The sequence below is a fragment of the Bufo bufo genome, chromosome 1, assembly GCF_905171765.1.
Source record: "Bufo bufo chromosome 1, aBufBuf1.1, whole genome shotgun sequence".
NCBI classification, from domain to species: Eukaryota; Metazoa; Chordata; class Amphibia; order Anura; family Bufonidae; genus Bufo; species Bufo bufo.
In genome coordinates this window covers 439,596,513-439,615,239 of record NC_053389.1, presented here as the reverse complement: position 1 = coordinate 439,615,239, position 18,727 = coordinate 439,596,513, and the positions used below count along the sequence as shown (strand labels likewise).

Genomic DNA, 18,727 nt, shown 5'->3' with positions numbered 1-18,727 from the left:
CACAAGCCAGTAATCTAGCTGTACTAAGGACACTATAGGGAAAGAATAGGAACATATAATTGGGTAGATATTAGGGAATTTGATCAGGGAAAGCTTTTCTTGAAGGAGTGAGGGACTGGTCACCCAGTCGTGTATTTAATACAGCTGTTGCACGGTATTGCAAGTTAACTTTTACTTATAGAAAAAACATTGCACGGCAATTAAGCCATTATTATACCCGTGTTATTAAATGCATTGCATATTATAAGAAACGTTCAGTTATAGCAAAAGCATTTTACGGTAATAACGCCATTATTTTTCCTGTGTTATTAAATGCATTGCATATTACTGCAAGATAATGGATAGTTGCAACAAAAGCAGTACTGCAATTAAAACATTTCTATATGTTATTGAACATATAGTTCAAACACATTTTACGGCAAACATTACATTTTTATTATAATAATAATAATAATAATAAAAAAAATTATATATCGCCACCATATTCCGCAGCACTTTACAAATTCATAGGATTCATGTACGAAACAAAAGTAACTGGCTAATATGCAACTGAAACACTAGGAGTCAGGGCCCTGTTAGCAAGAGCTTACAATCTATGAGGAATTGGGGGTGACACATAATGTAGTTGATTGTAATAAGTAGGATTTGAGCCATTATTGAACTGACAGGAGTGGTGCCGGCCGATCTGCTTCAGGTTTGGGACTACTAGAGGATCGAGTTTAGGCCATAGGAAGTGGTTGGGGAAAGGTTTAGTCTGGGGAAAGTCATTTTAAGTAGCTTGATAAGCCTGCCTGAAAAGATGTGTTTTTAAGTCACGTTTGAAGGTGGAGAAGATGTGAATTGACCTAGTATTACGGGGCAGAGTATTCCAGAGGGTAGGTGCAGCTCGAGAAAAGTCTTGAAGACGAGAGTGAGAGGTATGAATTATGGAGGTTATTAATCTTAGGTCACTAACAGAACGGAGAGCACGAGTAGGGTGGTAGATGGAGATGAGGGAGGAGATGTATGGAGGTGCAGCACTGTGGAGAGCTTTGTGGGTGAGTGTGAGAAGTTTGAACTGTATTCTGTGGTGGATGGGCAACCAGTGAAGTGACTGGCACAGACTAGTGGCATCAGTGTAGCGGTTGGATGGATAGATGAGCCTGGCTGCAGCATTTTGGACAGACTGAAGGGGGGAGAGTTTAGTGAGAGGGAGACCGATTAGTAATGCATTGCGGTAGTCAAGACGAGAATTAATCAAGGCAACAACAAGAGTTTTTGCCGTTTCCACCGTAAGAAAAGGGCGGATTCTGGTGATATTCTTGAGGTGCAGACGACAATAGCATGTAAGTGATTGAATATGGGGAACAAAGGAAAGATCAGAGTCAAATATGGCCCCAAGACAGCGGGCATGTTGCACAGGAGTTATGATAGTGCTGCAGACCGAAATTGAAATATCAAGTTTAGGTGAGTTAGTAGATGGGGAAAGGCAAGAAGTTCAGTTTTTGAGAGGTTCAATTTTAGATACAGAGAGGAAATGTTGTTAGAGACAGCTGCCAGACAATTACTGGTGTTTTGGAGTAAAGCAGGCGTGATGTCAGGGGATGAAGTGTATAGTTGGGTGTCATCAGCATAGAGATGGTATTGAAAGCCAAATCTACTGATAGTCTGTCCGATGGGGGTTGTATAGAGGGAGAAGTGTAGAGGACCTAGTACTGAGCCCTGAGGAACACCGACATCAAGAGGAAGAGGAGAAGAAGAGCCAGTGAATGATACACTAAAAGAGCGGCCAGAGAGATAGGAAGAGAACCAAGAGAGAGCAGTGTCCTTAAGGCCAATTGAGTGGAGCATGGTGAGGAGGAGTTTATGGTCTACAGCATCAAATGCTGCAGAGAGATCCAGCAGAATCAGTAGCGAATAGTCATCATTTGTTTTTGCTTTTAGGAGATGGTTAGACACTTTAGTAAGGGCAGTTTCTGTAGAGTGAAGAGGGCAAAAGGAAGATTGTAAGGGGTCAAGAAGAGAGTTTGCAGAGAGATAGCTTATTAAGCGAGAGTAGACAAGACGTTCAAGGAGTTTAGAGATGAAGGGGAGGTTAGAAACAGGTCTGTAGTTAGCAGCACAGGTCGGGTCAAGAGATGGTTTCTTTAGTAGTGGGGTGATACTAGAGTGTTTGAAAGAGGAGGGAAAGATACCAGAAGAGAGAGAGAGGTTAAAACTTGTAGTTAGGTGAGTGATGACAGCCAGGGAGAGGGACTAGAGGAGGTGTGAGGGAATTGGATTACTGCTACAGGTTATGAGTCGAGAAGAAGAGAGAAGCCTGGAGACTTCTTCCTCTGTTATAGGGTCAAAAGAGAAGAGAGAGCATGTGGAGGAATGGGAGGGAGGAGGATTGAAATTATTTGAAACTGGGATATTATTTCCTGCCGGATACTGCCAATCTTGTCTCTGAAGTACATATATGAAAGGGGCCGTGCAAAACTCCAAGCCAATAAGACTGATATACGTCTTCCACCGACTTCCAGCAAGCACACACTTGCTTCGTTAGGCGTTTCTTTCCATTAACATCCTGTGAGATTTTAGAGAAGACACGCACATAGTGAAGCACTGCAACAACCAGCCGTTCCTCCTCTCAATATTATACTCAGAAGTGTATAAGTAGAACATGCGCCTTAAAAGAAAGGTTTAGGTTTATTATACTCATTTAAATAGAATAAAATGCGCAACAATAAATCAACACAAGTCAATGCTTCTGCCCGACCTGGGTTTCACTCCAAATGGCTTCATCAGAAGCTAGGGATCTTGCTAAGTGCCGATATTCGCTATATATTCGCGATAAATTCACGATTAGAATATTCGCAAATACGAATATATAGCACTATATTCAAAATATTCAAGAATTCTCGAAGTGGCGATATTTGCAATAAAAATTTGCGATTCAAATATTCGCGCTCAACACTATTTAAGACAAAGAGGATGAAATTGTGGACTGGATGGCTTACTCCTCTTCTCAGTCACAGCAGGATGATGTGGATGTCACTTCAGAAGCTGTGACCATGCCTTGCAGCCAAAGGTCACAGCTTTCCTAACACATACAGTCGTGGCCAAAAGTTTTGAGAATTACATAAATATTGGAAATTGGAAAAGTTGCTGCTTAAGTTTTTATAATAGCAATTTGCATATACTCCAGAATGTTATGAAGAGTGATCAGATGAATTGCATAGTCCTTCTTTGCCATGAAAATTAACTTAATCCCAAAAACAACTTTCCACTGCATTTCATTGCTGTCATTAAAGGACCTGCTGAGATCATTTCAGTAATCGTCTTGTTAACTCAGGTGAGAATGTTGACGAGCACAAGGCTGGAGATCATTATGTCAGGCTGATTGGGTTAAAATGGCAGACTTGACATGTTAAAAGGAGGGTGATGCTTGAAATCATTGTTCTTCTATTGTTAACCATGGTGACCTGCAAAGAAATGCGTGCAGCCATCATTGCGTTGCATAAAAATGGCTTCACAGGCAAGGATATTGTGGCTACTAAGATTGCACCTCAATCAACAATTTATAGGATCATCAAGAACTTCAAGGAAAGAGGTTCAATTCTTGTTAAGAAGGCTTCAGGGCGTCCAAGAAAGTCCAGCAAGCGCCAGGATCGTCTCCTAAAGAGGATTCAGCTGCAGGATCGGAGTGCAACCAGTGCAGAGCTTGCTCAGGAATGGCAGCAGGCAGGTGTGAGCGCATCTGCACGCACAGTGAGGCGAAGACTTTTGGAAGATGGCCTGGTGTCAAGAAGGGCAGCAAAGAAGCCACTTCTCTCCAAACAAAAAACATCAGGGACAGATTGATCTTCTGCAGAAAGTATGGTGAATGGACTGCTGAGGACTGGGGCAAAGTCATATTCTCTGATGAAGCCTCTTTCCGATTGTTTGGGGCATCTGGAAAAAGGCTTGTCCGGAGAAGAAAAGGTGAGCTCTACCATCAGTCCTGTGCCATGCCAACAGCAAAGCATCCTGAGACCATTCATGTGTGGGGTTGCTTCTCATCCAAGGGAGTAGGCTCACTAACAATTTTGCCCAAAAACACAGCCATGAATAAAGAATGGTACTAATACACCCTCCAACAGCAACTTCTTGCAACAATCCAACAACAGTTTGGTGAAGAACAATGCATTTTCCAGCACGATGGAGCACCGTGCCATAAGGCAAAAGTGATAACTAAGTGGCTCGGGGACCAAAATGTTGACATTTTGGGTCCATGGCCTGGAAACTCCCCAGATCTTAATCACATTGAGAACTTGTGGTCAATCCTCAAGAGGTGGGTGGACAAACAAAAACTCACTAATTCTGACAAACTCCAAGAAGTGATTATGAAAGAATGGGTTGCTATCAGTCAGGAATTGGCCCAGAAGTTGATTGAGAGCATGCCCAGTCGAATTGCAGAGGTCCTGAAAAAGAAGGGCCAACACTGCAAATACTGACTCTTTGCATAAATGTCATGTAATTGTCGATAAAAGTCTTTGAAACCTATGAAGTGCGTGTAATTATATTTCACTACATCACAAACAACTGAAACAAAGATCTAAAAGCAGTTTAGCAGCAAACTTTGCGAAAACTAATATTTGTGTCATTCTCCAAACTTTTGGCCACGACTGTACATTGGCACCACAGCTCTAATGTAGCACATGAAGTGGCATCACCTAATCCAGAGGGAAAATAGAACTGACTACCAGCTAGCACAATAAGAGTTTCCCCCTTCTCCCAGTCTACTTTGCAGCAGCCATATGCAGCGCAGTGTCCTCATCATCATCAGTTACTTCTTCTTCTGTTCAGACTACACCTCCAACTCTGCTCCATTGTCAGCTATCGATAACAGAATGTGTAGCCAGAAAATGACTCTACGCACCCAGCAGCTTAACTCCAACCTGGTCAAGTGAATGGTGGTGCAGTTGCTGCCGTACCACTTAGTGGATTATGCTGCATTTGGGCAGCTGATGGAGTGCACTCAGGCTCATTAAAAGATACCTAGCTGCCATTTTTTCTCCATAAAATCCACCCTGACTTGCACTGTCATATGACGGTAAACGTGGGCTGCTCCTTGCAATTCTCTCTGTGCAAAAGGGTGCTTGTCACCGTGAACACCTGGAGCAGCTGTTACGGACAGGGCCAGTATATGACTTCCATGGCCTACTAAGTCATTCGTTTTTTTGCAGAAAGGCAGCACTTCAGCAAAATACAAGGTCCTATTGACACCTCCATGTTTGTGTCGGTCTGGTTCCCACCCCAGTCACTTATCCGCTTCCTCCACTCACTCCTCAAGTCCCCAAGAGAAGCAGGGCAGGATGTTGCTCCCATTCCCTCTCCCTTCATATCATATGTGTAAAATAAAGCGTTGCCAATGTGGTGCTAGAGCTGACAGTAGCCACAACCCATCAATTGCTAAAATGCAGTAAACATCCTGCTGGATGCCTCCCCACCAACTCCAACTGTGCAAGGTGGTCAGCAACAATGGCTGGAACATTGTGGCCATGCTGGAGTTGCAGCGATAGAGTGGTCTGCCATTGCCCCACTTGATCCGTGATGTTCCAACTTTCTGGAATTGCACCTTGCTTATGCTAGCTCGTCTGTACGAGAAGCATAAAGCGGTGAATGATTTTGTCATGCACCAGACAACCTCAGCAGGGACCAAGTGTTGTTTCAAGATCAGGCAGTGGGAGCTCATCAGAGATGCCTGTTGCATACTCTGACCCTTTGAAATAGCCAGCAGATTTGTCAGTATAGACAACTACAGCATAATCGTTGCCATCCCCATGATATTTATATGACTGCAGATGCAAACAAGTAAAGGCAGAATAACAGATTATGCATCTTACTAACTACCCTGTAGCTGTTGGGAAGTGGAGGAATAGGATCAGGTGCTGCCACTGAAGAAGGAGGTGCAGGAATAGTCTCTTGTGCAGGAGGATAAGGCTGATGATAATGATGATTAGAACTGGGTGCACTCATATGCTGGTGAGAATGGCAAGCTATCTGCTTGCTTATGCATTGACAAGCGCATCTTTACCATCAAGCATTCTGATGATTACTTAATAGCTATGCTTTTAGACCCTCTCTATCAGAGCAAAATGGGGGAATGTTTTCCTGTTGCCAAAGGGAAGGGCAAATTACTTTATTACTAGGATACACTCAGGCATGTTTTTAATTCTAGATGTCCAGGACAATTTTAGACATTCCTCATGTTGATATTCTTGATATTTTAGTCACATATAAATCTAATATTGTTGACATCATGTTGGAAGAGTAGTATGATGTTTTGAATTAAATTTTAAGCATACCACATGGTCCCCATTGCTATTCTGTAAATTGTCCTAATCTCTTTCTAATTTGAATCTTCTAGGGCTCTTTACATTAATCTGATAGGATTATGGGCAATTCTTGCTTGTGCTGTGTTGTCAGGCCTTATTCTTTTCTCAGTATATAAGGACTGTGACCCTTGGACCTCAGACCGTGTATCTTCTCCTGACCAGGTATTTCTTAATCCTGTGGTAATGGGTTTTTAAACTGGCTTCTTAACAGACTATGGATAATCCTGCTTGATAATATGTATGTGAGGCGATGTGGAGGGATGCCAGATACACAGAAAAGTTGTGTAATAAAAAAGTTCCAACACCAGGGGTAGACTGACCATAGACCCTACAGGAAAATTTCCCAGTGGGATGATTCCCATGGGGCTGCCCAATCCTTCCTCACGGTTGGCAGCTAGGTACATAACAAATTGATGCTAGGAGCATAAGGTACTTATGCACCTGGCCAAGGTCCACAGGTGCCCTCCTGAATTCAACTTTATCGCCATCCTCAGGATGGTGATACTGTTGAATACTGCAGCGAGGGCAGCAGTATTATGTGTTGCTATGTGATATTTGATTCTACTGAGGCAGTATTTTGTGCTGCTCTGTGGTATTTGGTTCTACGGGGGCAGTATCTTGTGCTGCACTATTGTATTGCTGCCTTTTCTACTTCTGTTATCCCTCCCTGCTTATGTTGGCCTGCCTTCTGTCTATTTGAACCTGCCTACAACATGGGGCCACTTTTAGTTTTTGTTCCAAGGCCACTTTAAGTTCCCAGTCCGCTCTTGTCCAACACTCAAATAGTCCATTAATAAAAAGTAGGGTTTAGTACAGCAACTCCAGATATAATCTTGTAGTACAGAAAAGAAGCTTAATCTAAGATTCTAGGGGATGTTTATTCCAGTTAGCTAAGGAGTAAGTATAAGGAAGCAAATTGTTTTCATGTTTATATCTCTTATGCACTACTCATATAAAAACAGTAGCTTATAGATAACACATCTTCTCTTTTGCCATAATAACTCTTCCTAATTAGATAAATATAAATTACTCTAGGATTCATTAAAAGGTAAATAGCTTTGAACAAAGGGGAGGCAGTAGGACTTATGTTCAGTTGACCACTGTAATAGCTCCTGTTATGTACATTTTCAGTTATTTTTTCCACTAATGTGTTGGTCTCAGCTTAGAACAATTTTGTGATTCACATTGGAGGTCTCCAAGGAGTTTGGCATCATGGACATGGATATTATAACGAACTTGGCTCCCATAGAGGGTCCTCTGTTGTAATTCCTTTAGCCTCCAATTTCATATAGAGATTTTAGTGGCATGATTCAGTGGATTATCCATATATGTATACAGACGTGTTTTTCAAAAAAAATTCTACTGTTCAATATGTCAGTCAGTTCCAGCTGATGGAGTGTGTAGAGTAGTACACAGAGATGGTGTGGCTTTGTACTAGGAAACTGTACAGAATATGTGTACTAATTTGTGTATAACCTATAATTGTGCGGGATGTGGCTCTTGGAATTAATTTAGAGAAAGCGTCAGGAAACAAGGTTTGCCTGGATACTACATCTTCTGGCTTGCCACAGATAGAGATCCGGTCCTCTGGTGTGGAATCCATGGACAACAGCTAACATGAATAGAAACCAATTTGTTGAAGCAAAATCAGAAATTGATCAAGCAGAAGGTCAGGGCTGTCAGAGTTCATTCAATAATCAAAGCAGATAAGTTCATAGGTAGTCAGCAGAATTACAAAAAAGAACAATCCAAACACTACATAAAGTGACAACCCTGTTTGCTCAGGCAAGTAGCAGTTGGGAAGGGTTCCTTAATTTGCTATAGAATTCAGTACTAAAAGCGTTATCGTGCAGGTCTATTTGTCATTGTCATGCTGGAAGACCCAGTCATGACCCATCTTCAATGCCCTTACTTGGGTAAGAAGGCTGTTGGCCAAAATTTTGCGAGACATGGCCCCATCAATCCTCCCTTCAATACGGTGCAGTCATTCTGTCCCCTTTGCAGAAAAGCACCCCAAAGTATGATGTTTACACCCCCATGCTTTACAGTTGGGACAGTGTTCTTGGGGTTGTACTCATCCTTCTTCCTCCAAACACGGCAAGTGAAGTTGATACCAAAAAGTTTTATTATGGTCTTATCTGACCACATGACCTTCTCCCATACCTCCTCTGGATCATCCAGATGGTCATCGCCGAACTTCAAAGAGCCTGGACATGTGCTGGCGTGAGCAGGGGGACCATGCATGCCCTGCAGGATTTTAATCCATGACGATGTAGTTTGTTACTAACGCTAATCTTTGAGACTGTGGTCCCAGCTCTCTTCAGGTCATTGACCAGGTCCTCCCGTGTAGTTCTGGGCTGATTCCTGACCTTTCTCAGAATCATCCTTACCCTACGAGGTGAGATCTTGCATGGAGCTCCAGACTGAGGAAGATTGACGATCATCTTGTGTTTCTTCCATTTTCTAATAATTGTGCCAACAGTTGACTTCTCACCAAGCTGCTTGCCTATTGTCCTGTAGCCCATCCCAGCCTTGTGGAAGTCTACAGTTTTGTCCTTGGTGTCCTTAGACAGCTCTTTGGTCATGGCCATGGTGGAGAGGTTGGAGTGTGATTGATTAAGTGTGAGGACAGGTGTCTTTTATATAGGTAACGAGTTCAAACAGGTGCAATTAATACAGGTAATGAGTGCAGGGTAAGAGGGCTTCTTAAAGAAAAACTAACAGGTCACAGGTAGATGATCAAATACTTATTTCATGCAATAAAATGCAAATTAATTATTTAAAAATCATACAATGTGATTTTCTGTATTTCTTTTTAGATTCTGTCTCTCACAGTTGAAGTTACCTACGATAAAATTTATAGATCTCTCCATTCTTTGTAGCTGGGAAACTCAAAGAGCGGTGAAAAAACAATTAACTCCCATTTATTAATTTTATTCATTTTTAGTCACTTAATTTTATGACTAAAGTGATTGTTGCTTTGTTAAAGATTACTCAACAGCCAGTTTTAAGTTTAACTTGGCACCCATTCAGCATTTTCTGTTCAACAGAAACTTATTTTATGTTCTGGCTTAGAGGGGAGGACGCTTGTGTGACTTATATGGTTAATCCTTACAGGTGGTTGTATTCTTTCACAGTAAAACCTGTTGGTTCACCTTATGATCAAGTTGAAGGCAACCGTGTGAAGGCCTTGTCAGGCTTCTGTTATAATATCTTTCTATGGGTTTTATTATTGCAGCTCATGCCATATTTAGTGCTTGACATTCTTCAGAACTATCCTGGAGTGCCTGGACTCTTTGTGGCCTGTGCATATAGTGGCACTTTGAGGTGAGCAAGTCATACAGTACTTCCAGGTATTATGTTCCTTCTATTATGGTATCTTTTTATAAATTCAATATATTATTACATTGTCTATGGAAAATGCAACAGTTGAAAGGAACTAAGGGAAAATAAAAGTTCAGAAATGGTGCATTCATTATGTGAATCATCATACATACAGCATGAGATGCTGTCGGATTGCACTGGGATTTCACGTCTCAAATTTGCTATCCTACACTACAACATGTAGACATGCCTGTCAAACTGGCAGCATAAGGATGGCAAATGATATTGCTGAATTTTCAGCATTTGTCCCATAACAATAATAAATCAGTTTGACAGCTTTTTCTCATCTTAAAAATATCCACTCTATTGTAATACTGTCAGTTTAATGCCCACTGCGCTTCATCCCATGTACTGCGCATCCACCAAACACAGTGGCCATTGTGCTGCAGAGCAGGGTTGCCAACCAGAATTTTCATTTTTCCTGGACAACTTCTCCCAAAATCACAGAGACACAAACATTTTTTACGGACAAATTGGAAAACCATAATGGAGGATAAAGATGATAAGTAATACATGTCAATAGCTCAGTATACTGATAAGAACTCATTACCAGCATTTACTGTGAGCTGTAAAATGATGATACTTACCTCCAAAATAATCTAGTCAGGTTTCCCCAGCCTAAAAAAATCACGAATGCATCTATTTTTTTCATGGACACAGGAAAAAAGTCGCCTATTTTTACTGACTGTCCAGAAATTTCTGGACGGTTGGCAACCCTGCTGCCGAGACTTCAGGACCAGGGGTGAATAAGTCTACACGCCTGGTCCTGTCAGTCAAAGAGGTGCCACCCTCGTTGCACCCAAGGACTAATTTACATATTATTAAAAAGCTGTTTTCTTTGCAATAAGGCCAGAGAGAGACATGGGAGCAAGAACATTAGAATCAGCTGGCAAGGGCTCATCGGACATGTAAGCTGGTTTTAATAGGATGGATTTGATGACAGATTCCCTTTAAAATTGAAAAAAAAAGTACAAAGCTTCAAATACAGTATAGGTTTTTTATAAAAAGTATAGTTTTTTTTTCTAAAAACAAATCTTTTAAAGGTATTTCCTTTAGGAAAGGTCATCAATTTCTGATTGGTTGGGATCTGAGTGCCACAGCTGCTGCAGAGCATACCAAGCACTGCACCATACATAGTGTCTATGTGTAGTATTGCATTCAGGTGCAGTCATTTGAATGGGAATGAGCTGCACAAAAGCCATATGATGTCAGCAGTGAAGTCAAAGACACCTGTGATGAGTGATATGCCACTTCTAACAGATGAATGTAGGAGTGATTGGAGTCAGACCCCCATCAGTCTGATATTGATGCATATCTTGATAGGTCCTGAGATAGGTCCTCAATATTTAACTCACAGAAAACCCATTTAAGAACAATATCATAACAAATGATCACACAGTACTTTTCATGTCTATGTTTTTTTCCTCTAACCTATGACATTTTGCTTTTTTAGCACAGTGTCATCAAGTATCAATGCACTGGCTACAGTAACTATAGAAGACCTGATAAAACCATACACCAACCTCTCTGAAAGAAAGCTGTCATGGCTGTCAAAAGGAATGAGTGAGTCTCTACATTAGGGCTTGTTCACACGACCGTTGCCCCTCCATGCCCATGCTGTGAACCGCAAATGCACGGGCACCGACCATGGGTCCGCAAATCTGGAGATGCCGTGCGGAACGGAAGCACGGAACGGAGTGCTTCCTGGGGTTCCGTTCAGTGCCTCCGCACCGCAAAAAAATAGAACTTGCTCTATCTTTTTGTGGAACTGACGGATCACGGACCCATTCAAGTGAATAGGTCCGCGATCCGCATGCGGCTGGCCCATGGTCGGTGCCCGTGCATTGCGGACCGCAATTTGCCATCCTCCACGGGCACGGAGGGGAAACGGTCATGTGAACGAGCCCTTAGGCTGTTTTATAGTACAATATATATTTGATTTATGTATATTTATAGTATGAATCACTTTTCTTATGCTCTTTATAAATGGTTCTGGACATTTAAAAGTCATTAGCTGATGTGATAGTGGAAGGGGGTGTACTTTTTTGTTAATTTGTTTGTACGTGGGGCACCACGGTGTCTGGAAAAGTACTGGAACTGTATATATCTAGCCCAGCATGCTTAGAGGGATGAGATAAAATAATCCAGGAAAGCTGGGTTGCTTCAAAAATTGCAGCATTTTTAACACAGTTTCATGTTTAGCCCCTTTAGGATCAGGCTATTTTTTACTCCCAGCCTTCCCAGAACCATAACGTTTTTATTTTTCCATTCACATATGAATGCCTGTTTTTTATGGGACAAGTGGTACTTTCTAATGTCATCATTTAATATTGCATACAATGTACTGAGAAACAAGGAAAAATTCCAAATAAGGTGGCATTGGGGAAAAAAATGCTATTCTGTCAAGTTTTCTGGGTTTTGCTTTTATGGCATTCACGTTTTTATCTCGATGGCTCAGTACAATTATGGCAATACCACATTTGTATAGTTTTTCATGCTTTTTAATACTGAAAAAAAAAATTAAACAGAATTAGTTTTCTATTTTTATCACCATATTCTGACTCCTACAACTTTCTTGTAGTTATGTGTATGGAACTGTGTGGGGGCTAATTTTTTGCAGGTCAATAAGTACTTTTCATTGATACCATTTTGGGGTGTGTATGACTTTGTTCACCTTTTTATTCAATTTTGAGCTCTCAGATGCTGTGGTCAAATCAGGGGTTAAATTTGTGTGATCAACGTTATTAGCCCCAGGCACTTGGCGGCTATGGTGCCTGCTGGGCTCATGAGCAGGCGCCATCTTTAAATACTTGACTGCCGACATATATTTACATTAGGCGGCCGGGAAAGGGTTAATGTTGTAAAAAAAAATCATGACTTGACCACACTATATGAATAATCCCATGGTCATTTCATGTAAAACTCCAGCTTTATCTGATTCTAAAAGTTTGCAGGAACAATACAATCTTTTATGTAAAGATTTCAAGGGGTTGTTACTTTTAACATTGTTTGATCTGTTTCTAGTTGCTTACTAGAAAAACCCTTTGAAGAAGACATTCCCAGTAGTTGTAGTTTGTTTGATAGAGAGCTCTAAATCCCCTGTATAGTTACATTATAAAATTCTGAATAACTGCAGTCACCACTAGAGGGAGCATAGGAGTTATTTGCATATGTTTTGTACATAGAATAGAATCATAAGACTGTGATTATCAATGTTTGTAGTCTTGTCTGAAATCCTTTGTTGATTTTTATTTTTTTTGTTCAATACATGTGAAAACTTTATACAGTAAGCCCCTGAGATCCCTCTAGTGAGAATTCTGTCTATACTGAGGACTAGGTTTCCATTAACCCCCATCACTGATTTAAACGATTTGGGCGTAATAGTGAAACATGTCTTGTTTTTTCAAAGTTATTTTGGTTTGTTCCTACATTTTCTCTAGATGCCTTTTATGGAGTACTGTGTATCGCGATGTCAGCCCTTGCATCTAAAATGGGAAGTGTGGTCCAGGTAAATATTCTGTCATCTTAAAGGAAAAGGTTCACACTGTTAAACATTTTGCATCTGGAAACAGTAATTTTCTGAAACTAAACTTACCTAAAAGTGTATTCTGCCACTAAAGACTATAAAATATATAGAAGTATTCTCACCCTGTCTATTATCTATCCAAGACCATATGCCATCTGTTGGGGTGTTGGGCTTCACAATGTCTCCAGTAACAAATATACAGAAAAATGTATGGTACAGCTCAATTCAAATAAAGTATAGGTTTTATTATAGACAAAATGAAAAAATATACTATGGATTCAAGAATTAAAAGTACATAAAACACTTACGCATTCTGAACAGAATAGTTTATTGTCATTGCATAAACTCATATGGTGCAAAAAAATTGAATATAAACCCCCTAGGTTATGTTTACTAATGTTAATGTTGGGGTGGCTATTGCACCAAAGAAGAAAAACATTGTGAAAAGTGTGATATCGGCTACATGCATTTCTGTCTTGTGCTTTAGGGTTGGAGGACCCTATTAGTATCCATTATTCCTCTCAATGACTATATTCCCTATTAGGCTGTATAGGTCACTCAGGAACCAACTTTATTAGCAAGAGAGAATGAGTGTGCATTTATATAAATCCCAGCAACACTTGACCACAGCTGATCGTTCAGGATTTCAGATGAATCGCGGCAGGTGTCACAGCTGAAATCCCACAGTTGAGTCATTCTGAAGTTAGAATATATCAGTAAAAAGGCTCTTAAAGATGTTTTCTAAGGGTGTACATCTCCTCCACAACAATCACAGCCCTGTATTTATAATGTAATTACAGAACTTGTTACTGCTGAATCTGTAAAATATTTATGACAATCTCAAATTTGTTACAACATAAAGATAATGTGTCGGCAGAAAATGACCTATTGTTTAAGGACTTCCGCCAGCACGGTGGACTTGTGGTAGCGCGTATCCGGCAGGCTGTTCCCCCGCCGGAAAAGGCTACCGCAAGTGTGAAGGTAGTCTAAATCATATTTATAAACATATTTAATTATGTTATTTTCAATTTTCCATGTCAATGTCTATATTTAAACAAAAACTAAAAAAATCCTGCAGTTCTTGCACTGGTCACTAAGCCTAATAATAGGCGCTGATTCTTGGTCTGTACAGATCACTTTACTGCAGTTATATATCATTCTAATCCTGCCTATAATGATATCACCTCTGTGTACAGATAAATCAGGATCCTCCATTCACAATAGGTGATTGTCAAACCTTATCTATTCTTTCCTTGTACAATGACCTCACAGAGCATGCCTAGAAAACTCTCCCATGAGGTCTCCTCCTGTCCATTGCGTCTATGGACCATGGGACTGCCGTAAAGCAGTTTTCTTAATGCTTTCTAAATGTTGTTAAGGACAGCTCAGGCAAGATGGCCTCCCCCATAATCATGTTCAGGAAATAGAATAAAAAATATACAATCAGAAAATAAAAACAGATTAGAAAAAATGGTCTTTAAAGAGACCCTCCAGCCAGAAGCTCAACATGATGGCTGCTTTTTAGCTTGGCTCCATAAGGACAGAAAACTGTGATGTGTGACTGCAGTTTAGCCACAGTTCCTACAGGACTGTGAGGTAGTCTGAGATGCTGCCAGCGACATTACTAGAGTCTTCTGGGCCTCAGAGCAAGCTTTGAACTGGGCCCCTCCTGTGCATTATAAAAAAAAAATTATATGCTTCCTCCCCAAAACAGGTGTTAATGATGTAAACATCATTTTTTGGAGTATCTTGATGACTGACTTAGGCTACTTTCACACTAGCGTTTCACGGGTCAATAAACTGACTAAACGCAGACAAACGGAAGCCATTCAGACGGATCCGTTCAAACGTTCTGTATTGCGGATCCGTTTGTCACGTTCGTTTCCGTTTCGCCATCCGGATCCGTTTTGGAATAAGAATAAGCCTCTCTAGGTTCCATCTTCATGTATTCAGAACCCCAGGGTTGACATACTCCTATATTTCTCCAGGGCTATCTTGTTGAAATTCAAAGTTGGTCCGGCTTTGATAATGGACCACACCTTTCGGACTCTTGTACACGACTACATGACCTTAAAGATATATAGTGTTCGTTAGTGGGCAATATGTACCTGATCGTCCTTGATCGTGCGTACGGGAGTACAGAGCATCATGATGCTGACCATGTTGTGCCGCAAACTGGGCTATGGTCCCGCACTCATATGATCTATTAGTGCAAGACTATATCCCCGCGGGCAGCTCGACTTGCACAGAATCATTGTACACTATGATGCTGTGTACTCTTGTGCACACGATCAATACTACTACGGGACATATGGCCCGCTCAAGGACCATATGTCTCTTGGGGCATACAGTCGTGTGCAAGAGGCTTTAAAGGGGTTTTCTGATCTCATACAATGGGGGCATACCACTAAAATATGCCCACATTGTCTTATAGGTGCGGGTCCCACTGCTGGTACCCTCACATATATTGAGAACGGAGCCAAGAAAGTGGATGAGGTCGCACTGCGCCGCCGCCCTCCATTCATTTCTATGGGAGAGGCGGGGATTAGCATTTGGTGGTGGACGTACCACGGGAAATTTGTTGTCCTCCAGCTACAGTACTCCCCGCTCCGTTCTCGATATAGGTGCGGGTCCTACCAATGTTACCCACACCTATCAGACAATGGGGGCATATTCAAGCAAAATCCCCCCATTGTCTATGTGAATACCCCTTTTAAAAACTGCATGTCCCTTGCGTGTCCCTTGTGGTAATCACACTAGTTATATTAGAGCGTCATCGGGAAAATCATTAAACGGTAAAATTACAATTTATTAATGAATTCCTGATGATGCTGATGGACCGTGACTCCCACAAGGGCTCATATGAAAGGGCACAAGATTGAACAATGAACAAGTATTTGCTTGTTCATGTGCCAATCATAGGGTCTACGATCAATAAAGAGCCAAAAGATAGCTCAATATTGATGGTCATGTTAATTACAACATCGGCACTAATGCTGTTTTGATATAAAAACTACCAAGGGTGTTATAATAAACGCACAGTAGTGAGACTAGGGTAGTTTTTATTTCAACACAGCTGCAGTGCCAAGGTTACCCTGTACAGGACAATAAAAAGACAGACACAGCTTGTAGAGTAAAGTATAAATAAAGTTTTATTTTTTTAACAATAAAAAACTAAAATAAATATAAACAAAAAATCTATAATTGTTGAAAATGGTGAGGGGAGGTGGACTGTCGTGGACTAGATGGTCTGGAGCTGGCGATGGTAGCTCCCCTGTCCTGGCGATCTACTGAGGTGAAACTACGGGCCACAGGAAAGGATGCAGGGCGTATTTGTGGGGTGTGGAGAAAGGAAGGGTCTGAGGAGGAGGGGACCTGAGCATGTGTAGAGGTGGAGGGAGTTTGAAAAGAAGTAGGAGGAAAATACTGAGCAGGAGAAGAATAAGAAAGAGAAGGTAACACATGCTCGGGGGGGGTGGGAAGGGAAAGGTTGGCGGTACTGGCCACTGGAGTGGGATGGGGGGTAGGTGTGGGATGGGGGATAGGTGTGGGATAGGGGTGGGGGTTGGGGGCGGTGCATAATTTCCCATGACCCGTTCTCTAGCATGATCTTGAACTCATGTAACTGCTCGGGCGTCATTGAGTCCATCAAACTGATCATGATTAGCCCATAATGGTAGTTTGGGCTGCGTTGAAACGCCGACTCCGCCCCCTCCCAGCGGTGAATCAAGTCAGCACCAAACTCCATCTGATGTTGGGCAAAACCTTCTAGAGCGTCGGAAACGACCTCTATAAGGTTTGCATAATCAGCTCGATTTAGCCTACCGGATCTCTGCCCGCTCACCAGGGCTCTCAAATTTTGGCGAAAACCTAAGAGCCTCTGATGAGCGGAGGGATTCGGTAGGGGACCCGGATTATCCTGAGCCGATACATGAGGGACAGGAGGGCTGGCGCTGGCGATCTGTTCCGGTTCCGCCTCAGGAGGTTGTTCAGGCTCCCGAGTGACAGTGGCAGTTCTGTAGGAAAAAAATAAGGAAAGTTAGGAATTGTTCTTTAAATAAATCATCCATGTTCTATGCTATGTCTACCGTATACCATAGGGGACTGGCCAAAACAGGGGAGCCAAACACTCCGCTGTCTCAGACAGCCCCTTACACTCAGACGGAGAGAATAGTTGTCCCTCTGACCATAGGGGACTGGCCAAAACAGGGGAGCCAAATGCTCCGCTGTCTCAGACAGCCCCTTACACTCAGACGGAGAGAATAGTTGTCCCTCTGACTGTAGGGGACCGGCCAAAACAGGAGAGCCAAACACTCCGCTGTCTCAGACAGCCCCTTTACAAAGAAATGTTTAACAGTTGTTAAAAATATTTACCTTCTTGGTGCCATCGCCCTTCGTAGGAACCCCAGGGCCGCCGTATGGATGTATGGGGTCCCTGAGGTTCCTCCGGAGACACCCGGGGCCTGAACCTCCTTGTTATAATCCCTCCTGAAGCGGTCCCGGATAGATCGCCAACGCGTTGTAACCTGTTTGACTATAGAAAAAAACATAAAAAATTAAATCAGCATGATGAAAGGAAAAGAACAATATTAATGTATTAAAATACATATTGCTTTACTTACCATATTTTTCCTGAGCTGACGCATTTAGATCCCCCGAGGTCTCAAAAACTTCCGCACAGATGTCCCTCCAGAGCCGCTGGGTCAGATTATGATCAGCGTGGTGGCGGTCGGAGTGGTCCCATAATGCTGGACGCGCCTCCACCAGTTGGATGAGGAGCAGGTTATTGATGGTAGGAACCCCGAACTCCTCATCTTCCCTGGTGGAGCCTACGGAACCCTGAAAAAAAGGAAATACAAAATTAAATGTAAATCCTAATACACAATGCAAATTAAAACTACTTAATTCAAGACTTACACGTCTACGACCGCCACGCTCATTCCCGCGGACTCTGGAGGCGACTGGGGGATCCTCGCTGGCGGCTCTAGGTGCAGATTGCTGAAACAAACATTATATTTTTAAAAAATATATATTTAAAGAAAAAATAAATTATATATATATATATATATATATATATATATATATATATATATATATATATACACTGCGTGCAGATCTATTAGGCAAATGAGTATTTTGACCACATCATCCTCTTTATGCATGTTGTCTTACTCCAAGCTGTATAGGCTCGAAAGCCTACTACCAATTAAGCATATTAGGTGATGTGCATCTCTGTAATGAGAAGGGGTGTGGTCTAATGACATCAACACCCTATATTAGGTGTGCATAATTATTAGGCAACTTCCTTTCCTTTGGCAAAATGGGTCAAAAGAAGGACTTGACAGGCTCAGAAAAGTCAAAAATAGTGAGATATCTTGCAGAGGGATGCAGCACTCTTAAAATTGCAAAGCTTCTGAAGCGTGATCATCGAACAATCAAGCGTTTCATTCAAAATAGTCAACAGGGTCGCAAAAAG

The 18,727-nt window shown here is 41.7% G+C and overlaps 1 protein-coding gene across 1 annotated transcript in view; it reads left to right on the top strand.

Moving 5' to 3' along the window:
• LOC120978824 (sodium-coupled monocarboxylate transporter 1-like) overlaps positions 1-18,727 on the top strand; it is a 79,124-nt gene that overhangs the window by 36,416 nt on the left and 23,981 nt on the right. Inside the window, exons 7-10 of the mRNA XM_040407193.1 lie at positions 6,374-6,503; positions 9,580-9,668; positions 11,179-11,288; positions 13,166-13,233. Coding sequence (XP_040263127.1) covers positions 6,374-6,503; positions 9,580-9,668; positions 11,179-11,288; positions 13,166-13,233 — 397 coding nt within the window. The remainder of the gene's footprint in view (positions 1-6,373; positions 6,504-9,579; positions 9,669-11,178; positions 11,289-13,165; positions 13,234-18,727) is intronic.